This window comes from Biomphalaria glabrata, chromosome 5 (genome assembly GCF_947242115.1).
Source record: "Biomphalaria glabrata chromosome 5, xgBioGlab47.1, whole genome shotgun sequence".
Taxonomy (NCBI): domain Eukaryota; kingdom Metazoa; phylum Mollusca; class Gastropoda; family Planorbidae; genus Biomphalaria; species Biomphalaria glabrata.
The window spans coordinates 26,255,579-26,283,240 of record NC_074715.1 but is presented as its reverse complement, the minus strand read 5'-3'; the positions used below and the strand labels follow the sequence as shown (position 1 = coordinate 26,283,240).

At 35.2% G+C, this 27,662-nt stretch overlaps 2 protein-coding genes across 4 annotated transcripts in view; one reads left to right on the top strand and one right to left on the bottom strand.

Moving 5' to 3' along the window:
- The window catches only part of LOC106061757 (uncharacterized), an 88,913-nt gene that overhangs the window by 50,026 nt on the left and 11,225 nt on the right, over positions 1-27,662 (bottom strand). The window contains exon 12 of one of the 3 annotated variants that reach the window (XM_056030176.1): positions 12,647-13,095. The exons of 1 other annotated variant lie outside the window; for it this stretch is intronic. In XM_056030176.1, coding sequence (XP_055886151.1) covers positions 13,059-13,095 — 37 coding nt within the window. In that variant the 3' untranslated portion in view covers positions 12,647-13,058. Of the gene's footprint in view, positions 1-12,646; positions 13,096-25,242; positions 25,639-27,662 lie in introns of those variants that run through there. One more of the 3 variants, XM_056030177.1, reaches the window with a different exon arrangement.
- LOC106061747 (probable methyltransferase-like protein 24) lies at positions 5,479-21,794 on the top strand. The gene is made up of 8 exons (XM_013219954.2): positions 5,479-5,650; positions 13,222-13,400; positions 15,102-15,219; positions 16,681-16,797; positions 17,671-17,742; positions 20,255-20,432; positions 20,874-21,035; positions 21,557-21,794. Coding segments are annotated over exons 1-8 (957 nt in total). The 5' UTR covers positions 5,479-5,648; the 3' UTR covers positions 21,686-21,794.

The following is a 27,662-nucleotide window of genomic DNA, read 5'->3' as shown; positions in this document are numbered from 1 at the left end:
TTAATGTTAATTACAAAGATCCAATATTTCAGATTTCTGTAGGCATGTATATTCAAAATTGTTCCTAGTGCATAGTTCATAGTCTTATTTGAGGGATACAACAGCGGTGCAAATACACAAGGAAAAAATGGAATGGTCTACAAAAAAATGGATTTAAATCAAAGGTCACTTTTGGAACAGCGTCCAGCTCAGTCTTAAAGGAATTGTTTTTTAGAGAGAAAAAAAAATTGGGGGGGGGGGGGAGGGCGGCATTTTAAATTTAGCACGCAAGCGGCCACAACCTTCGCGGCGGCCCTGTATATATATATATCTCTCCTAGATCTAAGATCTAAATTTTGAATAATTTGGATGTAATTTAGATACGATTTACTTTAAATACAAAAAGCCTAGATAATCTATCAATAGACTGAATGCAACATTAAATTGACAGACGACAGCATCAAGGCAATAGCGGCTATTCCGTAGGGGATATGCCAAAATTACATCTTCTCGTCGAAGTGTCCCGGGACAGGCCCTTATACCGTGTCCAGCATGAGACCTTCGACCAGAAGGCACCAACAAAAAGGTGATCATTTATTCACACCCGTGTTTGGTGAGACACTTACTCCTTGAGCTAACGACGTCCTCCTCATACACGGAAGCCGAGCCCTGGGGGGGGGGGGGGAGGTGAATCTCCTTACTCATATAATGTGCCGAAGGTTTTCGTGTGAGGACCATCATCGTGCGTATGGTCGATACTTAATAACACCCCACCCCCTTACACTTATACACTTTCTTCCTATTCTCAGACTATATCTAAACACAAATGCTGTGTTCAACACAGAATGCGTCGATAGCATTTGATTCGCCGGTGGGCAAAAATATTGAACGTTGCCGTTCTGTGAACAAAGAGCCTTCTCCAGCATAATGTGCTGTTGTCTTAAGTTGGTGGAGTTTCTTTTTTTTTTCTCCTATTACGCCTGTTTTTTTGGTAGATCTGGGTTTCTAAAATTGCGTGTGTCGGTTGTTTTATGCTCATCAGATTTTTTTTTACGCTGGCATTGTGTAGATTTCACGTTTCCGTACCCGCGTAAAACTGAGCCCTAAAGAAATAGTGCATAGAATAAAACTTAGAATTAGAATGTTAGTTTCGTCTCGAAATTACAAGAGTACATCAAATGTAGTCATTTCCTTCACTCCATCTCCATGTTCAAACAGAACCAAAAGACAAACGCCGAATAGAGGTCTTCCTTTACATACGTTTTCAATCGCCAACTTCTAGATAGTTCGAATGTCAGATGGAGTTTTCTAGAGCAATTTTTACCTTTATCTGAGGGTCCGAAATTCGAGGACGGGGAGTTGGCTGTGAGGCTAGAGTTTCCTCAGTGGGGAATGGTTTTACGAAGCTTTATTTACATCCCATTGTCGGACTTGTCACTAGGAACTACGCGTTCCTTTTCTAAGCAGACGAGAATCTATCTCGTGAACGTAAGCAGATGCTCTCACGGCCCGACTCATCATGCCAAGGCCGCCCCAATCAGCCCAGCTTTGCCCACTAAAGAGACCCACTTAGGTCCCATGAATACCCAAACCAACCATTGAGTTGGTGTCTGTCCGCTGTTAGGATACTCGCCATGTGTCTGAACATTTTCAGTGGTAGTACTAGTGAGCAACCACTTCTGTAGTACTAGTGAGCAACCACTTCTGTAGTACTAGTGAGCAACCACTTCTGTAGTACTAGTGAGCAACCACTTCTGTAGTACTAGTGAGCAACCACTTCTGTAGTACTAGTGAGCAACCACTTCTGTAGTACTAGTGAGCAACCACTTCTGTAGTACTAGTGAGCAACCACTTCTGTAGTACTAGTGAGCAACCACTTCTGTAGTACTAGTGAGCAACCACTTCTGTAGTACTAGTGAGCAACCACTTCTGTAGTACTAGTGAGCAACCACTTCTGTAGTACTAGTGAGCAACCACTTCTGTAGTACTAGTGAGCAACCACTTCTGTAGTACTAGTGAGCAACCACTTCTCTAGTACTAGTGAGCAACCACTTCTGTAGTACTAGTGAGCAACCACTTCTGTAGTACTAGTGAGCAACCACTTCTGTAGTACTAGTGAGCAACCACTTCTGTAGTACTAGTGAGCAACCACTTCTGTAGTACTAGTGAGCAACCACTTCTGTAGTACTAGTGAGCAACCACTTCTGTAGTACTAGTGAGCAACCACTTCTGTAGTACTAGTGAGCAACCACTTCTGTAGTACTAGTGAGCAACCACTTCTGTAGTACTAGTGAGCAACCACTTCTGTAGTACTAGTGAGCAACCACTTCTGTAGTACTAGTGAGCAACCACTTCTGTAGTACTAGTGAGCAACCACTTCTGTAGTACTAGTGAGCAACCACTTCTGTAGTACTAGTGAGCAACCACTACTGTAGTACTAGTGAGCAACCACTTCTGTAGTACTAGTGAGCAACCACTTCTATTGGCGGGCAGTGACAGCAACACACACGACTGGGTGGAACTGGATACATTGGTTGCGAAAGGTTCTTTGAAGGTTATACATTTGGTAAGTCGTTATTATTCTCGTTTTTTTCAGTAGAGTTATATTCATCCATGAAGATATTGTTACTTTTTAGTTTTATTCTCGTTCAATGAAACTTTTGTTGTTTATTGTATTGAAGTAGTCAGCATGATAAAAATTCGGCCCTTCATAAAAATCTGTCCTGCCTGATCTTGAGTATTGTGTGTTAGAGAGAGACAGAGAGAGAGAGAGAGAGAGAGAGAGAGACGAAAGCGGTAAAGGCTGACGTGTGCTGTTCTAAAAGGTAATCTTGCAACAATAAATTATAAAATAAAATAATAACTTCACAAGAAACTCCTTAGTGTCACAAGCAAATATGTGTCAATGTCTGTGTGGTATTACAGTGGCGTAGCATCCGAGGCGCGAAGGGTTCAAGACTAAGACTAAGACTAAGACTAAGACTGCTTTATTGATCCTTACGGAAATTTGTTGTGATTACAAGGACTCGTTTCTCATATAAAGACAACACAACAGAAAAATACACATAAATACAACAGACAACATAAAGAGTTCATTCAGCGACTACACACAGGTATCTTGGTGCATTTCATGTTCCCTGATCAGTGAGTGGCGGTGATAGAGTCTGACCGAGTGAGGTACGAACGAGTTTTTGTACCGCTCCGTTCTTGTTTTGATTGACAGCAGTCGCCCACTTCGCGACGACCTGGCGTAGTTCTGATGGAGCGGGTGGCCGTTGTCTTCCAAGATTTTTTCGATTTTTCTTAGGCACGTTTGTTCAAAAAGTTCCTTTAAATGTGGTAATGTTGTGAGTGTAATTTTTGATGCTTTTTTAATGATGTTTTCTAGACGTTGCAACAGTTTAGATGAGGCGTTGCCTTGCCAACAACTTATTCCGTATGTTAGCAGATTTTGTACTGTCGCGCCGTAAAATGTCTCAAGGATCTTCTTGTTTAATTTAAAACTGTTGAGTTTGTATAGAAAAAAGAGTCGCTGGGCTGTTTTCTTTGTCAGAGTTCCAAGGTGGTCTTCCCATGAAAGCTTGTTGTTGATGATAATGCCTAGATATTTATATGCCTTTACTTGTTCTATAGATGTAGTGTTTATTTGCAGTTCACGTATAGTTTGTTTTTTCTTTCTAAAATCTATTATAAGTTCTTTAGTTTTTGTTACATTCAGTTCTAGAAAGTTGTCGGTGCACCAGTTTGTAAACTCTTCTATCGAGCTTCGATACTGAGTTTCGTCTCCTGAAATAAGACCGACTATGGCAGTATCATCAGCGAATTTAATGAGTTTAACTGAGTCATAGATGCTTCTTATGTCATTAGTGTAAAGAGTGTATAGCACAGGAGAAAGTACACAACCTTGTGGAGCACCCGTACATAGTACTCGAGTTGACGATTTGGTGTTGTTGACTTTAACATACTGGGGCCGTTGGGTTAAAAAGTTTAGAACCCATGCTTGCAAGTAAGGGCTTACATTTAAGTTACTCAGTTTGTTTATCATTAGATGTGGCTGTATGGTATTGAAAGCCGAGGAGAAATCTACGAAGAGGACTCGTGCATATGTTTTGGGTATATCGAGATGCTTATAAAGCTGGTCCAAAAGCAATAGAATGGCATCCTCAGTTCCTCTAGCTGCTTTGTATGCAAATTGGTGAGGGTCTAGGCTGTTATTGACTTTTGCTACAAGTTGTTTAAGAATGAACGCGGGCCCACTACCATTTAGACCCTCATCCAGTGAAGTAGTAACCATGGAGCGTAGGGGTCTCATTGTAAGATTGGGCTCCACATGAGCAACACCAAAGTTGAAAAATAATTGTGCTTTTCTAAAAGCCGATGAAGAAGTTATAAAGAACACTTCAATCACAAATACTTTCCTCTCCCCATACATTCAAAACAAGATCATAGACACGCTGTTGGGCAAAGCAGTTCTAGCAACTAGAAAATAGGAAATAAAATATTTCAAAACAAAAAAGCTTATGTTAAGCAAAGTTGTATCAATAATTTTGGATCAATCATATAATTAAATCGATCTAGACTAACAATAAAAAAGCATTTATAAAAATAAAAAAAAAAAAGAGGAAACGACCTGATTTCGAACTCATGGCTTAAGCTTTCTTAGGCCTTCTCAAGCCAACACCATAACCACTCTGCTAGGTTTAGTTCTTATGAACGCAGAAGATTATATGGTTACCTATTATTTGTATAGTCTCGTCGAATTTTTCTTGTTGTGTTCTATCGTGACTACAGCCTAAATCTTATTCTACATTTTTCAAGACTGCCTTCCTGAAGCTGGGCCAGTGGAGCTACTCCCCAACAAATACTAATTATTTTTGGGCAACTCGCAAACTTTGATTCGGCACTTGACAGTTAGTTGTTTTTTTTAAAGTACATAAGACTAGGTATGAGTCGAAGTTACCACTAGAATATTGTTTTATAAGACTATATTTCTTTGACACTTTTAGTCAGTGGGTTTTATCCATTATCATTTTCATTGTTCTAGTGAATTTTTGTAGACCCTAAATAAACATAAAGAAATAAGGAACATACAAGAAACTAGACACATTAGAATCATTTTAATCCAATTTTGTAAAAATATTCCAGCGCAATAATTTCGTCATAAGTAAAGCTATTACACCATTTTGACATTCAGACATACAGACAGGCCAACATACTATCCTTAATTGAAGTAGCTTAAGGTTTTGGACCCATTCAGAGCCGCCTCTGAGTTTGCATGAAAAAAAAATTCTTTTAGAATTATCGTTTTGGTGTTCTGGAAGTTAACAGACCAAAAAAGAATAAGACATGAACTTCATAGGTTTTGATGAACAGAAGTAGCTTGCATGGATTTAAAAAAAAAAGCAAAAAGATTCTAAATAAGCGCTCAAAACATTACATTAAGACCATTTCAACTTGAATAATTTAAAAAATAAAGATATAAAAAATAATCTAGATCAACATTATGTGTACTGTCGCTACGATATTACTTCGCTACACGCATCCGCTTCTAATCTGTTCATAGGGCAAGCTGACATCGGTTTTGCTAAAATTAGCGACCAATAGTTCCTTCTAGTTGTCGGGGGTTATGGTGTCGTGCGTGCGTATGTGTTTGGGAATATTCTATTAGAATGTAAGTAAAATAATAATAAACTGTCTGTAATTGGTGTTATTTTTTTTTATATACTTGTTTGTAGATCATTGTTGTTGATTTTATTTCATCGCGTTATGGCGAAGTTGAGGGGACATGTTGAAATGACGTAGGTAGTAAGGGAAATCTAATAATGTTACACATCGAGCATAATAATATAAACGTCATTTCTTGATAGAGCATTGCGGACCAAAATCTACTTAGAGTGTAGGCGGCTACTTCCTTATAGATAAAAACAACAACTTATAAGCCTAGAAATGTTAAGGGACTTTAAAAGAAAAAGTTAGATCGAATCAGTTCAAAGAGAATGAATCCCCCTCAAGCCTGGCTGTTTGGGCCTCAATGTTGTTAGTCAATCAACATATACTACATTGATCTTTTTTTTTTAATATTCATCTTAGGATACCAAATGAATTTCAGAATCCCTTTTTTAAAAATTCATATGGTGAAATATCTGAAAAAAATAAAATACAACAAGGTTACAAGGCTTGTTCTAACAATGCACTGTTATTGTTTTCTCCTTTTTAAAACTATGATTTTTGTCCCTCTTATTCTACTTATTATGTACCTTATCATGGGTGTACCGGAAGGGGGGTTGGGGTTCGGAGATCGCTATTTAAATACCCTTCCCGGCCCACCAAAAAAAAATCTTCCCAGAGGATGCTGGGGGTATTTGGTGACATTATTTTTCTTGAGCTTTTTAATGGAGAATGATTTTGATGCTCACCCCCTCCGCTTTTTTTGGCCCTCAGGTTAGCCAAAAGGTGGTTTGAGCTTAACCCCCCCCCCCTTTATCTAATAAAATTATAATGCAAAAATACAGTTTTGAGGTTCAACCTCGTCCCTTTCCCAAAAAAGTTTCTGAGCTTTTTTTTTTCTTAGACGAAAAGCAGAATATCGCGCTGTAATCAGCTTAGGAAATGCATTTTTAAGTTTCGATTGCAGGAAAAAGAAATTGACGCTGGGGCTCCGCTAGCTTTAAGCTCTCATACCAGGTCTATAGCTGGCTGGCAAGGGAGGCTATCTTCTATCATAACACAGAATAGAGGGAGGTTATGTACTGTCATATCACAAGGTATAAAAATAGACAAAAGGAAATGTTCATTGTGGATCAATTTATAATTACCATTTTATGTTGCATTATTTATTATACAATTAAAGTCTGTGATATTCAATTATTTCATTTTCTACAAGTGGGTTTTGGTTTGTTGAATATTATTTCACGAATCATCGGCTACGCTTCAATATCTTTAGTATTCCATCAAAGGATTTACGTCTGAATTACAAAACTAGACAAGCCAGGTGTTACCAGCATTTAGAACTGTGTTCAGTCTGGTATCTTTCAAGAGCAGTCTTAAGCCACAGTTTTTTCCAATGTTCATATTTGACTTAATCGCATTAGTATTGGAACAACTTTTAGATCTTTTTAAAAATTATTACACAGTATATAGACTATAACAATAAAAAAAAGATAGTAACATTTTATGAAAAATACAGAAACATATGCAAATTTTTAAGAGTATTAGAAATAATACAATAAAACTAAATCTTATTCATAGTTAACCAGTTAATGTTATACAATAATTTATCATGGAATCCCAAATAAATGAAATAATGTAAAAATCAAAGCAATCGTAAAGAGGTCAATTTAAAAAAAATCAAGCATGAACAAAAAACAAAGTCATATTTAATTTGCTTTGACCAATATATGAATATTCGTCCTTTTTCTGGGATTCTTCTATTCAATAAAGCATAACTAGATAAAAAACTAGAACCAACCAAAATAAATAGCCTTAAGGTTAATTACAAAAAAGTACAGACGCTGGACACTGGTAGTAAAATCATTGGACTAAGCTACTTAACACTCCGAGAAAACTGTAAATGACCAATAATACATAAAATACTCAAACGCTAAGAAACTTGCAACTACAAAAACATAAGGTGATAAACCAAGACACAACTACAAAAACATAAGCTGATAGACCAAGACACAACTACAAAACATAAGCTGATAGACCAAGACACAACTACAAAAACATACGCTGATAGACCAAGACACAACTACAAAAACATACGCTGATAGACCAAGACACAACTACAAAAACATAAGCTGATAGACCAAGACACAACTACTAAAACATAAGCTGATAGACCAAGACACAATTACAAAAACATACGCTGATAGAACAAGACACAACTACAAAAACATAAGCTGATAGACCAAGACACAACTACCAAAGCATAAGCTAATAGACCAAGACACAACTACAAAAATACAAGCTGATAGACCAAGACACAACTACAAAAACATAAGCTGATAGACCAAGACACAACTACGAAAACATACGCTGATAGACCAAGACACACAACTACAAAAACATAAACTGATAGACCAAGACAACAACTACAAAAACATATGCTGATAGACCAAGACACACAACTACAAAAAAACATAAGCTGATAGACCAAAACACAACTACAAAAACATACGCTGATAGAAAAAGACACAACTACAAAAACATACGCTGATAGACCAAGACACAACTACAAAAACATACGCTGATAGACCAAGACACAACTACAAAAACATAAGCTGATAGACCAAAACACAACTACAAAACATAAGCTGATAGACCAAGACACAACTACAAAAACATACGCTGATAGACCAAGACACAACTACAAAAACATACACTGATAGACCAAGACACAACTACAAAAACATAAGCTGATAGACCAAGACACAACTACTAAAACATAAGCTGATAGACCAAGACACAACTACAAAAACATACGCTGATAGACCAAGACACAACTACAAAAATACAAGCTGATAGACCAAGACACAACTACAAAAACATAAGCTGATAGACCAAGACACAACTACGAAAACATACGCTGATAGACCAAGACACACAACTACAAAAACATAAACTGATAGACCAAGACAACAACTACAAAAACATATGCTGATAGACCAAGACACACAACTACAAAAAAACATAAGCTGATAGAAGAAGACAACAACTACAAAAACATACGCTGATAGACCAAGACACAACTACAAAAACATAAGCTGATAGACCAAGACACAACTACAAAAACATACGCTGATAGACCAAGACACAACTACAAAAACATAAGCTGATAGACCAAGACACAACTACAAATACATACGCTGATAGACCAAGACAACAACTACAAAAACATATGCTGATAGACCAAGACAACAACTACAAAAACATAAGCTGATAGACCAAGACACAACTACAAAAACATACGCTGATAGACCAAGACACAACTACAAAAACATAAGCTGATAGACCAAGACACAACTACAAAAACATAAGCTGATAGACCAAGACAACAACTACAAAAACATAAGCTGATAGACCAAGACACAACTACAAAAACATAAGCTGATAGACCAAGACAACAACTACAAAAACATATGCTGATAGACCAAGACAACAACTACAAAAACATAAGCTGATAGACCAAGACACAACTACAAAAACATACGCTGATAGACCAAGACACAACTACAAAAACATAAGCTGATAGACCAAGACACAACTACAAAAACATAGGCTGATAGACCAAGACAACAACTACAAAAACATAAGCTGATAGACCAAGACACAACTACAAAAACATGAGCTGATAGACCAAGACACAACTACAAAAACATACGCTGATAGACCAAGACACAACTACAAAAACATAAGCTGATAGACCAAGACACAACTACAAATACATAAGCTGATAGACCAAGACAACAACTACAAAAACATACGCTGATAGACCAAGACACACAACTACAAAAAAACATAAGCTGATAGACCAAGACACAACTACAAAAACATACGCTGATAGAAAAAGACAACAACTACAAAAACATACGCTGATAGACCAAGACACAACTACAAAAACATAAGCTGATAGACCAAGACACAACTACAAAAACATAAGCTGATAGACCAAGACACAACTACAAAAACATAAGCTGATAGACCAAGACAACAACTACAAAAACATACGCTGATAGACCAAGACAACAAATACAAAAACATACGCTGATAGACCAAGACAACAACTACAAAAACATACGCTGATAGACCAAGACACAACTACAAAAACATAAGCTGATAGACCAAGACACAACTACAAAAACATAAGCTGATAGACCAAGACAACAACTACAAAAACATACGCTGATAGACCAAGACACACAACTACAAAAAAAACATAAGCTGATAGACCAAGACACAACTACAAAAACATACGCTGATAGAAAAAGACAACAACTACAAAAACATACGCTGATAGACCAAGACACAACTACAAAAACATAAGCTGATAGACCAAGACACAACTACAAAAACATAAGCTGATAGACCAAGACACAACTACAAAAACATAAGCTGATAGACCAAGACAACAACTACAAAAACATAAGCTGATAGACCAAGACACAACTACAAAATCATAAGCTGATAGACCAAGACACAACTACAAAAACATAAGCTGATAGACCAAGACAACAACTACAAAAACATAAGCTGATAGACCAAGACACAACTACAAAAACATACGCTGATAGACCAAGACAGAACTACAAAAACATAAGCTGATAGACCAAGACACAACTACAAAAACATAAGCTGATAGACCAAGACAACAACTACAAAAACATAAGCTGATAGACCAAGACACAACTACAAAAACATACGCTGATAGACCAAGACACAACTACAAAAACATAAGCTGATAGACCAAGACAACAACTACAAAAACATAAGCTGATAGACCAAGACACAACTACAAAAACATAAGCTGATAGACCAAGACACAACTACAAAAACATAAGCTGATAGACCAAGACACAACTACAAAAACATAAGCTGATAGACCAAGACAACAACTACAAAAACATAAGCTGATAGACCAAGACACAACTACAAAAACATAAGCTGATAGACCAAGACAACAACTACAAAAACATAAGCTGATAGACCAAGACACAACTACCAAAGCATAAGCTGATAGACCAAGACACAACTACAAAAGCATAAGCTGATAGACCAAGACACAACTACAAAAACAAAAGCTGATAGACCAAGACACAACTACGAAAACATACGCTGATAGACCAAGACACACAACTACAAAAACATAAACTGATAGACCAAGACAACAACTACAAAAACATATGCTGATAGACCAAGACACACAACTACAAAAACATAAGCTGATAGACCAAGACACAACTACAAAAACATACGCTGATAGACCAAGACACAACTACAAAAACATAAGCTGATAGACCAAGACACAACTACAAATACATAAGCTGATAGACCAAGACAACAACTACAAAAACATATGCTGATAGACCAAGACAACAACTACAAAAACATAAGCTGATAGACCAAGACACAACTACAAAAACATACGCTGATAGACCAAGACACAACTACAAAAACATAAGCTGATAGACCAAGACACAACTACAAAAACATAAGCTGATAGACCAAGACAACAACTACAAAAACATAAGCTGATAGACCAAGACACAACTACAAAAACATAAGCTGATAGACCAAGACAACAACTACAAAAACATATGCTGATAGACCAAGACAACAACTACAAAAACATAAGCTGATAGACCAAGACACAACTACAAAAACATACGCTGATAGACCAAGACACAACTACAAAAACATAAGCTGATAGACCAAGACACAACTACAAAAACATAAGCTGATAGACCAAGACAACAACTACAAAAACATAAGCTGATAGACCAAGACACAACTACAAAAACATAAGCTGATAGACCAAGACACAACTACAAAAACATACGCTGATAGACCAAGACACAACTACAAAAACATAAGCTGATAGACCAAGACACAACTACAAATACATAAGCTGATAGACCAAGACAACAACTACAAAAACATATGCTGATAGACCAAGACAACAACTACAAAAACATAAGCTGATAGACCAAGACACAACTACAAAAACATACGCTGATAGACCAAGACACAACTACAAAAACATAAGCTGATAGACCAAGACACAACTACAAAAACATAAGCTGATAGACCAAGACAACAACTACAAAAACATAAGCTGATAGACCAAGACACAACTACAAAAACATAAGCTGATAGACCAAGACAACAACTACAAAAACATATGCTGATAGACCAAGACAACAACTACAAAAACATAAGCTGATAGACCAAGACACAACTACAAAAACATACGCTGATAGACCAAGACAGAACTACAAAAACATAAGCTGATAGACCAAGACACAACTACAAAAACATAAGCTGATAGACCAAGACAACAACTACAAAAACATAAGCTGATAGACCAAGACACAACTACAAAAACATACGCTGATAGACCAAGACACAACTACAAAAACATAAGCTGATAGACCAAGACAACAACTACAAAAACATAAGCTGATAGACCAAGACACAACTACAAAAACATAAGCTGATAGACCAAGACACAACTACAAAAACATAAGCTGATAGACCAAGACACAACTACAAAAACATAAGCTGATAGACCAAGACACAACTACAAAAACATAAGCTGATAGACCAAGACAACAACTACAAAAACATAAGCTGATAGACCAAGACACAACTACAAAAACATAAGCTGATAGACCAAGACAACAACTACAAAAACATACGCTGATAGACCAAGACACAACTACAAAAACATAAGCTGATAGACCAAGACAACAACTACTAAAACATAAGCTGATAGACCAAGACACAACTACAAAAACATAAGCTGATAGACCAAGACAACAACTACAAAAACATACGCTGATAGACCAAGACAACAACTACAAAAACATACGCTGATAGACCAAGACAACAACTACAAAAACATAAGCTGATAGACCAAGACAACAACTACAAAAACATAAGCTGATAGACCAAGACAACAACTACTAAAACATACGCTTATGAAAAAATGCACACAACTACAAAAACTTTACAGGATAATAAATAAATTTCAGAATTGCACCTAAGCACAGCCAGTAAATATATTAACTTGTAATGTGCTTCACTTCCACATGACTTGTCTACGAAAAATACTGAATGTCCAATGGCAGGACAAAATACAAGATGATGAAGACCTTCGAAGAGCGGGTCTGCAAAGCATCCACACAATCCTGATGCAGTGCCACCGCCGCATCCCTAAACGACTCTTGTATGGCCAACTAAGAGAAGGAAAGCGCTTTCAAGGCGGTCAAAGAAAACGCTTTAGGGACACCCTCAAAGCTTCTCTGAATGCGTTCAGCATAGACCCAGCCACCTGGGAGACAGAGGCGCATGAAAGAGTATCATGGCGTCGCGCTGTGAAAACTGGCGCACAGGTTGCTGAGGAAAAGAGAATAACGCTGGCAGAAGAAATTATAGTATATATAAGTCTATGGATTTGCGTTTATTTTTTGCGATTCAAACTACAATCAAAATAATCATGATACTACAAATGTTTTTTTATAGGACTAAATCTATTTCAACGTACAAATCAAAGAAGCTGCTGATATTTATAATTGTAACATTTATCGCAATTACCGTCCTCTACATAGTCAATATTACCCAGAGAATCCATGAGGAAGCAACAAGTAGTGAAAAAAAGGATACAAAATGGAGAGACTATATTGATAATTCAAGAGCAGCAGGTATGGTGCTTAGTTTAAAACGAAATAATGCTCATATTTACAATACAGTTTTACTTCTATTTTGGGGGTTAAAATCTTTTCTCTTACATGTGACTGATTCTTTTAGTCAGTGTCACATCTTTTCTCTTACATGTGACTGATTCTTTTTTTAGTCAGTGTCACATGACGAACAGGCAAAATAAAAACAAATTCTTAAAAAAAAAAGCTTATATTAAGTGTATCAATTAGTTTGGATTATTCATGTAATTAAATTTGTAATAAGCCTCGGACGACAATCTATAAAGGGGACTAATTCAGCTTATACCATCACTTCAATCAAGTACAATTCCTTTCCCTTGTTCAAGATACCAAACAAAATACTTTATTACCAATAGTTTATTAACTAATTAATAGTTGTTGTTTTTTTTCATTGTTTCTTGTTTTGTCAGGTAAAAAATAATAATTGTGCAAAATTTCAGCTTGTTCCGAGATTGGGTGTGGGAGAACTAATGTGTACAAACTTCAAACACCCCTTCCCAAACAAAGGAGGAAAATAGTTTGTATAGAAATAAAAAAAAACACAATATCTTTAGTTTTAAAATAGTTGTTTTCTATAAGCTTTGATTTTAGGAAAATCTGCGCAAAATAATTTTTAAATTATTGTTTTTAACCTAAAACTAGACATGTCTACAAGATACACTGACTATTGTGCAGAGAAACTATTCGTCTTTATAAAATATTTTTTTTGTTACTTCGCTTTTCTCTTATTTCTAGCACGGCGAAGCAATAAATCACATAAATGTCGGAGTTTTCAATTGAATCGCTCAATCACCATCATGGGAATTTAAAGAAAGCTTTAGTTAAATACAGATTGTTGTAAGAAAAACAACTGTAGGCTGTATAGAAATAACAAAAGCTATCTATATTCTATATTGCATAGGCTTCAAAATAATAATAACTCAAAAGCATATTCTCTCTCTCTCTCTCTCTCTCTCTCTCTCTCTCTCTGTCTCTTTTCGAAAGCAATCATCATATACAACGAGACAAGGAATGCTCTCTCTCTTTCTATCAATATATATATATTCAACAGCGGATCCAGAACTTTGAAGTGGGGAGGGCGATTTTTTTCCAAACTCTTACCCTAACGCCCAGTAAACCCTAACCCTAACCCTATGCATAAACGTGCGTACAGCATATATAAATATTAGAATATATATGAGAATTTTAAAAAACTGTGTTTCTCAACTTTCGGCGAAATAAAAAAAAAACAGTCATGTTGAGCCCTTTCTCTTGATAGCTTGGGGGTCTGGGGTCTTGCATTTTTCACTGCAGAAACGCATTCTCCTGACATCTACAGTTCATTATTCATCCTATTAAAAAATTACTTTTTCAATAATGCTTTACTTAAAAAATATTCTAATATGAATTTATAGGCCCTTATTACATTGCTAATAAAACGATTTGAAGATACCCCACATATTTAGATTAAGTCTTTGAGGATCGACGCCGAAAAAAAATAATTCGAAAAATAATATTTTTTAAAAAAGCTTATTTGTAAGTGATACATTTTGTTCATTTGCCTTTGAATGAATTTCATTTTGATATTCTTTCTGAAAATATTTAAACCTGTCTTTTTACCTGCCGGGTGGACCACAGTGTAGTAATCTTGTTTGATATACTTTTCAAAAATATAAAATATAAGCATTGTTTTCTAAACACCAGCTTTCCTGAAAAACTACAACAAAATGTTTGCTCAGAACCAAACGCAAACACCTGAAGCGGACCCCAACAACGTCATCACCATTCAGACTTGGTGGCAAGCTGCAGCCATAATTGACTGGTATAATTTTTTTTTGCTTAGTTCATTATTAAATTGTTTAAGTTCCTAACTGTAAGTTGAGAGGAACAAAGAAAAGTACTTATGTTTACATGCCTAAATAATAGGAAATTAAACTAAAAGGGAAAAAAGGGGGGGGTCTATAACGTTTCCACCAAAACAGCAGTACCATCTAGTCGTCACAAAATGTGCACCAACAACAGCCTCAAAACAGTTGCCTCTAAATACAGCCTCAAAACATATGCCCCTAACGACAGTCACAAAACAGTTGCCCCTAAATACAGCCTCAAAACAGTTGCCCCATACGACAGCATCAAAACAGTTGCCCCATACGACAGCATCAAAACAGTTGCCCCATACGACAGCATCAAAACAGTTGCCCCATACGACAGCATCAAAACAGTTGCCCCATACGACAGCCTCAAAACAGTTGCCCCATACGACAGCATCAAAACAGTTGCCCCATACGACAGCCTCAAAACAGTTGCCCCATACGACAGCATCAAAACAGTTGCCCCATACGACAGCCTCAAAACAGTTGCCCCATACGACAGCATCAAAACAGTTGCCCCATACGACAGCCTCAAAACAGTTGCCCCATACGACAGCATCAAAACAGTTGCCCCATACGACAGCATCAAAACAGTTGCCCCTAACAACAGCATCAAAACAGTTGCCCCATACGACAGCCTCAAAACAGTTGCCCCATACGACAGCATCAAAACAGTTGCCCCTAACAACAGCATCAAAACAGTTGCCCCATACGACAGCCTCAAAACAGTTGCCCCATACGACAGCATCAAAACAGTTGCCCCATACGACAGCCTCAAAACAGTTGCCCCATACGACAGCATCAAAACAGTTGCCCCTAACAACAGCATCAAAACAGTTGCCTTTAACGACAGCATCCAAAACATTCCTCTAACGACGACCTCAAAACAATTGCCCCTAGCGACGGCTTCAAAACAGTTGCCCTTAACGACAGCATCAAAACAGTCGCCCCTAACAACAGCATCCAAAACAGTTGCCTCTAACGACAGCATCCAAAACATTCCTCTAACGACAGCCTGAAAACAGTTGGTCCTAACGACAGCGTCAAAACAGTTCCCTAAAGACAACGTCAAAACAGTTCCCTAACGACAACGTCAAAACAGTTCCCTAACGACAACGTCAAAACAGTTCCCTAACGACAACGTAACAATAGATGCCCATAACAAAAGCGTCAAAACAGTTCCCTAACGACAACGTAACAATAGATGCCCATAACAAAAGCTTCAAAACAGTTCCCTAACGACAACGTCAAAACAGTTCCCTAACAGTTCCACAGGTATCATAAAGTAATATCCACAGGTACAGAAGTTTGTATAGTTATCTCTTGTCTGTTACAAACTGACATTAAAGCGGCGATCTATCAACAGGTACCATAAACTGATATCCACAGGTACTATAAATTGACATCCACAGGTACTATAACGGACCAAAGAGATATGACTGTAAGCAGGTCAAGCCGATGGGAAACTGGCATATTTGTCAAGACCCACCCTACACAGTCAGCCCTCCATGTCTGGTCTACTCATTCGGGTGAGTCTGGCAATAGAAATCTTAGTTTGGGTTACTCTCATTCTTTAACTACTAGTGTCATTTTTTAAAAACATATGCTGATTAATAAATGTGTTAATAGATAGTTCCATTATAAATGAACATTTTATTTCTGATTCCATTTCTGAACAAGAAGACAAGAGCGCCCTTGCAAGCTCACAATTAGCATTAAATCGATAGAAGCATATATTTTTGTAGTTCAAATGTTGTAAAAGGGTTTGCTGCTATCATTTCGTATTAGGTTAAAGCAACATTTCAAAGTAACAAGGTTACACAGACAGTTTGTGTAGAAACACAAACCTCAAATCGGCCTCCTTATCCTGTGGTATCAAGTCGTTAGTCGAACTATCGATATAAAAGTATCGGCAAGACTTATGTAGTGTGAACATCTTTTCTTTTGGTATCGACGGAGATAGTGTTATAGTTGTTGATAGTTTATAGCTTATAGTTTCTGGTATTTTTTTCTGAAAATATCAAAACCTGCCTTTCTACCTGCCTGCCATAGGGAAGTGGTCCAGACAAGTGATAGGATCAAAGCGCTGTGAGAAAGCCAAAACCATGAAATCGCACAGATTTATTATCGTTAGTCAATATCTATTACAAGTTTAATGTATTTACATGACAGATCCAAACTAATCAATACAATCATACTTAGTATAAGCTTTGCCTATATCGCAAGTATTTTTAGTTTTATCCTGTCTATATTAGAAAGTATTTGTAAATCACTAACTGCTAGAATAAAATCTTTATATTATTTTCGTGATATTAAACTAGTATAACATCTACATGATCATGACTTAAATAAGTTTATAAGCCCTACATCTATTGTTCGCATATCTTTCTTTTTTTCTACAGTATCAACTATGACTTTTCTTTTGACGATGCTATGGTTTCATTAGGATGTGAGGTCCATTCCTTTGATCCAAGGTACCTCCCCTTATTCATTAACTTATAAGCCCAACTATATCTTAACTAACATCTGAAGGGTCAATGAGAATTAAAAAAAAAAAATTATACAATATTTAATGTTCTGCTCCTCACCGAATCTGTTTTTAATTTGTTACAGAGTGACTTGTTTATTTAATTTAAATAAAATAAATGATTAAACCGTTTAACTTTATAAACTTTATAATCATTACATGACCATTTTCTATGATGTAATTGTTTTAAATATAAAGTGGCCGTTCTATCAGTTCATTCATTGATGAAGTACTTCCTCTACAATCTACTTCTCGTGATTTCCTAACTTTTAGGTAACGGAACACTTCGTGGAGTTTTAAAGCTTTTTTTTAACATTTTGTCAAGTTTATGGAAATATTTCCCAACACCAACGTGCCATGACAAAACAAAAACTACTGATGACTCTTAGAACTTGTTTATAAACACTGTATCCAGCGTTCATATTTTCTACCAATGCACGACAATTGTCTGTACACATATTTCTCCCAACCTTTCTCTTCAAGTGTAAAGCAATCATTGATACAGTGTATAAATCTCCAGCAGTAGGTCCATTCAAACATGCCCACATTATTAAATCTTTTATCAAATCTGGTAACATATGTTTAACAAACAATTGATAGTTGTATATTTAATCTAGCGACATCTTTGGATTCATCCATGGGCGTAGTTAGTGCTGGGGAGTTTCGGGTTTATACTGAAGTAAAACCCTGACCTAGATAACGGGAGGAACATCATTGATGAATTGCTATCGCCCAACAAAATATATATTTATTTTTGTCCCCTTGAAATAGTCTCTCTTGATCAGCGATGCCTATCCTTTTCGGCTTGTCTGTATAGCTCGAAATGTGTCCGTATTCTCTTTTTCTGATTGTTTGAAGCTGATTACTTCCTGATGACATTCAGTTGATTTCTCCGAAGTATAAATTTCAATTCCATTTTTTCAAATTAAAAAATATTTACTAGCTATTCAAGACTAACAACAGCAGACTTGACCATGAGAAACACAAGCCTTAATGCTTAAACCAGCGGACTTGACCATGAGTAACATAAGTCTTAGGACTTAATCCAGCTGACTTGACCATGAGAAACACAAGCCTAAAGACGTATACCAGCAGACTTGACCATGAGAAACTCAAACAAACTTAAGGTTAAGATTCAATTTCTGTAAGAAACTGAAAGCTCTGCAGTTCAAGTGGTCTGCGATTTGAGTCAAGTATTGACTCAAGTATTGACCATAATCGTCATCGCGTGATGCTCAACAGTACTTCTACCTGCTCTGAAGCCTGCCTGTACTTAGCATTATTAGCCGGCCCCGAAAGAGGAAAAGATGCTGTAGTTTTGTGTGAAATGTCTGTCCGTCTGTCCATCCTCTCCGTTTAGATCTCGTAAACTAGAAAAGATAGAGAAAATCTGACACCATAATATTTAGACCATTCAAAGTTCTGAGGCAACGGCTACTTTTTTCTTTTCTGAAAGAAAAAATTTTAATTTTTAAAATTACTTATGCAAGCAGTGTTTTCATAAAAATACACCACTTTTAAAACTATTCACTATTAATAGTAACAAATACGGGAGGCTCTTTAGAAGGGGCAATAATAATATACCATATTTTTAACATATTTATGCAAATTGTTTTAGATTGTTGTAAAAAAAAAAAATTTGATTACACTTGTATAGCTAAGTTATGTAAGTTCTATCATAATAATTATTACAATTACACACAAAAAAAAATTCTTTAGAATTTTTAGTATGCATAAAATATTCATATTATTACGTGAACTGGAATTGTTAAATATCAAAATAGTACACTTTACTTTTTTATTTACACTGAAATGTTTTTAGCGTCCCCCGAAAGGGTAGAAGAGGCTATTAGTTATGTGCGCCTGTCTGTCCGTCCGTCCCGTTTAGATCTCGTATAATCTATAGAAGATAGTGAAAATCCGACATCACACTATTTTAGACCATTCAAAGTTCTGATGCAACGGCTTACCTTTTTTTTTTCTGAAAGCGAAAAAATCTAATTTTTTAAATCACTTATGCAAGCAGTTTTTTCATAAAAAATATATATAGTTTATTCTCTCAAGTTTCCTTTCTTGGGCAGTGGAGTAATTAATGATTGGGTCCATTTTGGCCATGTTTTTTTTCGAGCCATATTTTCTAGCAAATGGTCCTGAAACATTTAGTTCTATGTGAGGCGTCGTGTACTAAGTTCTTTTACTAAATACATTTTATCAGATAGAATCACTACCATTTGTATTTTACATTGTGTATTTTTTAATGCAGATTTCCTGCTATTTAGGGCGCGTTGTTGGCCGAGTATGTCCCGTGGGCAGTAGGACGGTCTCCTTGGTCTTGAATATAAAGAAAAAATAACTAGAAATTTGTAACTGAATCGTATCTTTACAATTTTTTTAATTCCTTTTTTAAATTATCAGCTAAGAGTGACAATAAGCCAAAAAATATTTTGTTACACCACCAGTATGAACATGGAGACACATAAGAGGAAGAATGGAAACTTTTCCTATTTCTATAAGTGGGGTCTCAGCAATGTCAACGCCGATGCCTACGAGCCAAGAAAAGACGTCTATGTGAAAAACGTCCAATCTTGGAAAATGAGAACATTGAAGTCAGTGATAAAAGAGTTAGGACATGAAGAGGTGACATTTTTAAATATTAAATAATTTGTCCGTTTCAAACTTCTTGTTAATTGAAATAAATTGTCTATTTAAACTTTTTAAAAATTGAAATAAATTGTTCATTTCAAACTTTATTTTATTGAAATAAATTGTCCATTTCAAACTTTTTTTAAAATTAAAATAAATTGTCCAGTTTATTTTTTTTATTGAAATAAATTGTCCATTTCAAGATAGATAGATAGATAGATAGATAGATAGATAGATAGATAGATAGATAGATAGATAGATAGATAGATAGATAGATAGATAGATATTGAGGATGTTTATTCTTGAGAAAAAATAAACATATTTAATCACATGACATGTATGCATTACAACCTCACATATTACTCTCGTGACATATTTTAGTGCAACTTATTACATATCAGAATATAGTATTCATGGTTATGTTTTTTTTTCTAGAGGACTATAGATGTTCTGAAAATGGATATTGAAGGCTATGAATGGGGAGTTGTTGATAACTTGTTAGAGACAGATGTTCTGAAACAAGTTCGACAATTTTTGATCGAGTACCATTTATTTCCTTCCTTTCCAGCCAGGGCTGAATACGTTTATCTGTATCAGGTAATTTTAGTAAACACTTCTATCTGTATCAGGTAATTAAAGTGAATATGCCTATCTGTATGAGGTAATTTTAGTGAATATGTCTATCTGTATCAGGTAATTAAAATGAATACGTCTATCTGTATCAGGTAATTTTAGTGAATATTATTATCTTATTTTAATGGCCAGCAGCAAGTATTGTGCATACTTTAAAGGCCATTAGCAAGTATGCATGTTTGAAGGTTTAACCCAATGTATTTCGAATGTACAAAAGGCCATACCATAGATGGATACTTAAGTAAACCTACTCATTATAGATAGATCTTCTCTTTGTAAATTGTGTGTTAATTTAGCAGTATATTTTTTTTAATGGGACTTTATTTCTTATTGTTTGTTTGTTTTTATATCGAGTATATTTTTTCTCAAGATTTTCTCTCGTTATTTCGGATTGTTTCTAGATCTATTTTTTTAAAATTGAAAACAAAAATAATAAATATTTTTTTTATTATTCTTTCTTATTAATGTTATTATTATTCTTTCAGACTATTTCAAGAGTTAGAGAAATGGGGTTTAGAGAATTTCATTATGGGGATGAACCAAGAAATATTAACGAGGCCAACTTTAACAATCAACGTGTTGTGGACTACGTCAGCTTCTTCTTTCACCAATAAATAAAATCATGTCATAATTAAAGCAAATAGTAGGCTTATTTGGAAAAAGGGATCTGTATAAGTCTATGTCATTTGTATGGTGTAGTTTATAAATCATAATCACATTGGATTTCTGAGACTTAAATTTCTTTTTATAATGTTCAATAATTTGTCCAAATTGCATTTTATAATGTTCAATAATTTGTTTTTATCGGCCTAATTGTATCTGTATCGTAGTTTTCAAAGGTTCTCATAGGACTGGGACATTCTATATTATCTTCACTGGAATATGTAAATATGAAAAGCGCAAAATCAATCCGATTTGTAAAGGGGTAAAGACAAAGATAGATTTATTTTTCTTACATAATATTTTCATTGCTGCAGTCATCTTGTAACTAGATTAGTTTTATGGACACACAATTAACACTGACATTTTTAATACCATTTTTTACAGCAACAAAAAATCCACAATATAACAATATAATGTAAACAAGAAAAATACAAAAAAACACATACTTTTTAAACAACAACAACAAAGCTTATAAAAAATGTATCAATTAATTTGGGCCAGTCAAGTAATTAACATTGTTCTAGATCTAGATTAACAATATAAATCTGTGCAATTAGAAATACTGTTGTTTTTTTACTCTATGATCCTATCACATGTCTGAACTAGTCTCTACGCTATGATCCTATCACATGTCTGAACTAGTCTCTACGCTATGATCCTATCACTTGTCTGAACTAGTCTCTACGCTATGATCCTATCACATGTCTGAACTAGTCTCTACGCTATGATCCTATCACTTGTCTGAACTAGTCTCTACGCTATGATCCTATCACTTGTCTGAACTAGTCTCTACGCTATGATCCTATCACATGTCTGAACTAGTCTCTACGCTATGATCCTATCACTTGTCTGAACTAGTCTCTACGCTATGATCCTATCACTTGTCTGAACTAGTCTCTACGCTATGATCCTATCACATGTCTGAACTAGTCTCTACGCTATGATCCTATCACTTGTCTGAACTAGTCTCTACGCTATGATCCTATCACATGTCTGAACTAGTCTCTACGCTATGATCCTATCACATGTCTGAACTAGTCTCTACGCTATGATCCTATCACTTGTCTGAACTAGTCTCTACGCTATGATCCTATCACTTGTCTGAACTAGTCTCTACGCTATGATCCTATCACATGTCTGAACTAGTCTCTACGCTATGATCCTATCACTTGTCTGAACTAGTCTCTACGCTATGATCCTATTACATGTCTGAACTAGTCTCTACGCTATGATCCTATCACTTGTCTGAACTAGTCTCTACGCTATGATCCTATCACTTGTCTGAACTAGTCTCTACGCTATGATCCTATCACATGTCTGAACTAGACACTACGCTATGATCCTATCACTTGTCTGGACTAGTCACTACGCTATGATCCTATCACTTGTCTGGACTAGTCTCTACGCTATGATCCTATCACATGTCTGAACTAGACACTACGCTATGATCCTATCACTTGTCTGGACTAGTCACTACGCTATGATCCTATCACTTGTCTGGACCAGTTGGGAGGGAAGGGGGAGAAAGAACGAGGTATCTGGGTGATGGCTTTTTAAAAACGTACTTATAAAAAAAGGGGGTAAAGACATGAATTCGAACTCGTATGCTAAAGCTTCTCAAGCCAACACGGTAATCACTCTGCTAGAGAAGAGCTTGTGAACATTAAAGATTGTATAGTTATCTATTGTTTATATGTCAGTATTCACCAAGCTTCGGGATAAAGGGGACTAATCCATTTTATACCACCACTTCTGTCAAATAAAACTTCTTTCCCTTGTTCGAGATGCCAAAGAAAAAAAAATAATTACCAATAGTTAATTAACTAATTGTTGATTTTTTAAATTGATTCATGTGTTTTCAGGTAAAAAAAAATGTTGAAAAATTTCAGCTTAATCCGAGATTGGGTGTGGGAAAAATAACGTGTACAAATCTTTTACCATACAGACGAGAGAGTTGATATAAGCTTTGTGATTATATACATTTTTTTTTCAATTAAAATTAGAAAGACATTGTATCCAAGTTTTACTCATGCCTTAATTAATCTACATTTATTTCGGTTCAAATTTAAAGACATTCAGACACATTTGAAATGTCCTCTTCGACAACATAGGAAAGCCACTTACTACATTACCCAAAGTGTACAGATCAGTTATTATTTGGCCTTAGACAAAGACACCAATGTTACGCAGGAGACTATTGTTGGGACAAATGTATTGTGAAGCTATTTACAATCGATGTTTTTCGTCCTTACTTTCAATTACCAATCTTCAAATTTTCAAAGAGATTTTTAGCGGCTCCCGAAAGGGAAATAGACGCTATTAGTTTTGTGTGGTCTGTCTGTCCGTTGTCCCGTTTAGATCTCGTAAACTAGAAAAGATATTGAAAATCCGACATCATGATATTTTAGACCTTTCAAATTCTGATGCAACGGCTACTTTTTTCTTTTCTGAAAGCGAAAAATTTAGTTTTTAAAATCAACTATGCAAGCAGAATTTTCATAAAAATACATAATTGTTATTACTATTCACTATTAATAGTAACAAACAAGGGAAGCTATTTAGTAAGGGAGATGACTATTCGCCATATTTTTAACACATTTATGCACACGGTTCTAAATTTTTGTCAAAAAAAAATAATATTTTTTTTACAAATGTATTGCTAAGTTAATTAAGTAAGTTCTGTCATACTAACTACTACGTTTATTTATTTAATATGCGTATAAGTGGAACATAATGTAAAATCAACATATTAAGTAGTTCTCCATATTAGCGCATGAACTGCAACGCTGCACACTATACACGCAACACTTTACTAACTAAAGGACTCTTTTTTTTTTTTTTTTTTTCTTGAGGCTTTGAATAAGAGATTGACCCTTACAAAACAATTTGATCAATTATATGACATATTAGGCCAAATTAACATTAACATTAACAAATTAACCTTCATTTTCACTTATCCCTTGGTCTGATGGACCGTTGGGGCACCATAAAAGATCTGTCAACCTTCTTTCTCCATTCTTCTGTCATTTGCCTTTGATAGAATTTCATTCTGATATTCTTTCTGAAAATATTGAAACCTGCCTTTTTTCACCTGCCTGGGTGGACTGATTTTGAGTTGGTGTTTCCATACAAAATGTCTTTGTAACCTTGTTTCAAATTGGGAATTCAAAGAATGTAGATGAGAATTGTGTACTGTTCTATTCCTCCTACTGGCATTGCCTTGTATCAAGCGGTGAGTGAAACTTGGTTTTAACTTTCAAACGGTCTAAACGTATTTGTCCATTTTTTTACACGTGATTGATCTTTAGTATCAGTTTTTGTTTTAGTTTAAACCGTGATACTACATTTTTTTATTAATTATGTATATCTTTATTTTGATATGATCTCATTTATTGATTATTTATTAATTTATTTTGACACATTTGTTTTATAGATACACATCGTCTGAGCTTCTTCGCATTGTCATATCTTTTCATAATAGTTAACACAATACACACTACTTTCAAAAATTGAAACATTTTTTATTGATACTTTCAAAAATACTTATGTTAAAAAAAAATTCTCTAGTAGATTATTTTACCATTAGCTGGTCTAAACATTCCATGCATTATACAAAATTTCAAACGGATATTCACAAGAAACCATTGAACTAGATCTATATGTAAGCCAAACTGATGAGGTCACGATACCGCCATATTAAACATTGAATTGGAATCAGTTTTAAGACGTAAAATAATTGTACATTAGGTTGAAAATAAACATTAATCGAAAGCTGACAAACGCACAAATGCTACAAGACAATATGACAGAACGATTTATATATAATAGATCACCTTGGTAGGACCTTGGTAGGATTTTAAATATTGGTAATATTTAAATTGCTCTGCCTGATTTTTGTTGGAGCCTACGAAGAAAAATGTTACCACAAAAAAAAATTCCTTAAGATTTTTAAATTCAAACTATTTAGCACAGACTTCAATCAGGATGACAAATTTAAACCATGTATTTTGACTTCACTATCCTATCGAGCAGACATTTAAACCATGTATTTTGAATAAAAGATTAACCCTTTACTGAACAATTTGATCAATTATATGACATATTAGGCTATTTAAACCATGAATTTTGACTTCACTATCTCATCGAGCAGACATTTAAACCATGTATTTTGACTTCACTATCTCATCGAGCAGACATTTAAACCATGAATTTTGACTTCACTATCTCATCGAGCAGACATTTAAACCATGAATTTTGACTTCACTATCTCATCGAGCAGACATTTAAACCATGTATTTTGACTTCACTATCTCATCGAGCAGACATTTAAACCATGTATTTTGACTTCACTATCCTATCGAGCAGACATTTAAACCATGTATTTTGACTTCACTATCTCATCGAGCAGAGATTTAAACCATGTATTTTGACTTCACTATCTCATCGAGCAGACATTTAAACCATGTATTTTGACTTCACTATCCTATCGAGCAGACATTTAAACCATGTATTTTGACTTCACTATCTCATCGAGCAGAGATTTAAACCATGTATTTTGACTTCACTATCTCATCGAGCAGAGATTTAAACCATGTATTTTGACTTCACTATCCTATCGAGCAGACATTTAAACCATGTATTTTGACTTCCCTATCTCATCGAGCAGAGATTTAAACCATGTATTTTGACTTCACTATCCTATCGAGAAGACATTTAAACCATGTATTTTGACTTCACTATCCTATCGAGCAGAGATTTAAACCATGTATTTTGACTTCACTATCCTATCGAGAAGACATTTAAACCATGTATTTTGACTTCACTATCTCATCGAGCAGACATTTAAACCATGTATTTTGACTTCACTATCCTATCGAGCAGACATTTAAACCATGTATTTTGACTTCACTATCCTATCGAGCAGACATTTAAACCATGTATTTTGACTTCACTATCTCATCGAGCAGACATTTAAACCATGTATTTTGACTTCACTATCCTATCGAGCAGACATTTAAACCATGTATTTTGACTTCACTATCCTATCGAGCAGACATTTAAACCATGTATTTTGACTTCACTATCCTATCGAGCAGACATTTAAACCATGTATTTTGACTTCACTATCCTATCGAGCAGACATTTAAACCATGTATTTTGACTTCACTATCCTATCGAGAAGAGATTTAAACCATGTATTTTGACTTCACTATCCTATCGAGAAGACATTTAAACCATGTATTTTGACTTCACTATCTCATCGAGCAGACATTTAAACCATGTATTTTGACTTCACTATCCTATCGAGCAGACATTTAAACCATGTATTTTGACTTCACTATCCTATCGAGCAGACATTTAAACCATGTATTTTGACTTCACTATCCTATCGAGCAGACATTTAAACCATGTATTTTGACTTCACTATCCTATCGAGAAGAGATTTAAACCATGTATTTTGACTTCACTATCCTATCGAGAAGAGATTTAAACCATGTATTTTGACTTCACTATCCTATCGAGAAGAGATTTAAACCATGTATTTTGACTTCACTATCCTATCGAGCAGACATTTAAACCATGTATTTTGACTTCACTATCCTATCGAGAAGACATTTAAACCATGTATTTTGACTTCACTATCTCATCGAGCAGACATTTAAACCATGTATTTTGACTTCACTATCCTATCGAGCAGACATTTAAACCATGTATTTTGACTTCACTATCCTATCGAGCAGACATTTAAACCATGTATTTTGACTTCACTATCCTATCGAGCAGACATTTAAACCATGTATTTTGACTTCACTATCCTATCGAGAAGAGATTTAAACCATGTATTTTGACTTCACTATCCTATCGAGAAGAGATTTAAACCATGTATTTTGACTTCACTATCCTATCGAGCAGACATTTGACACATAA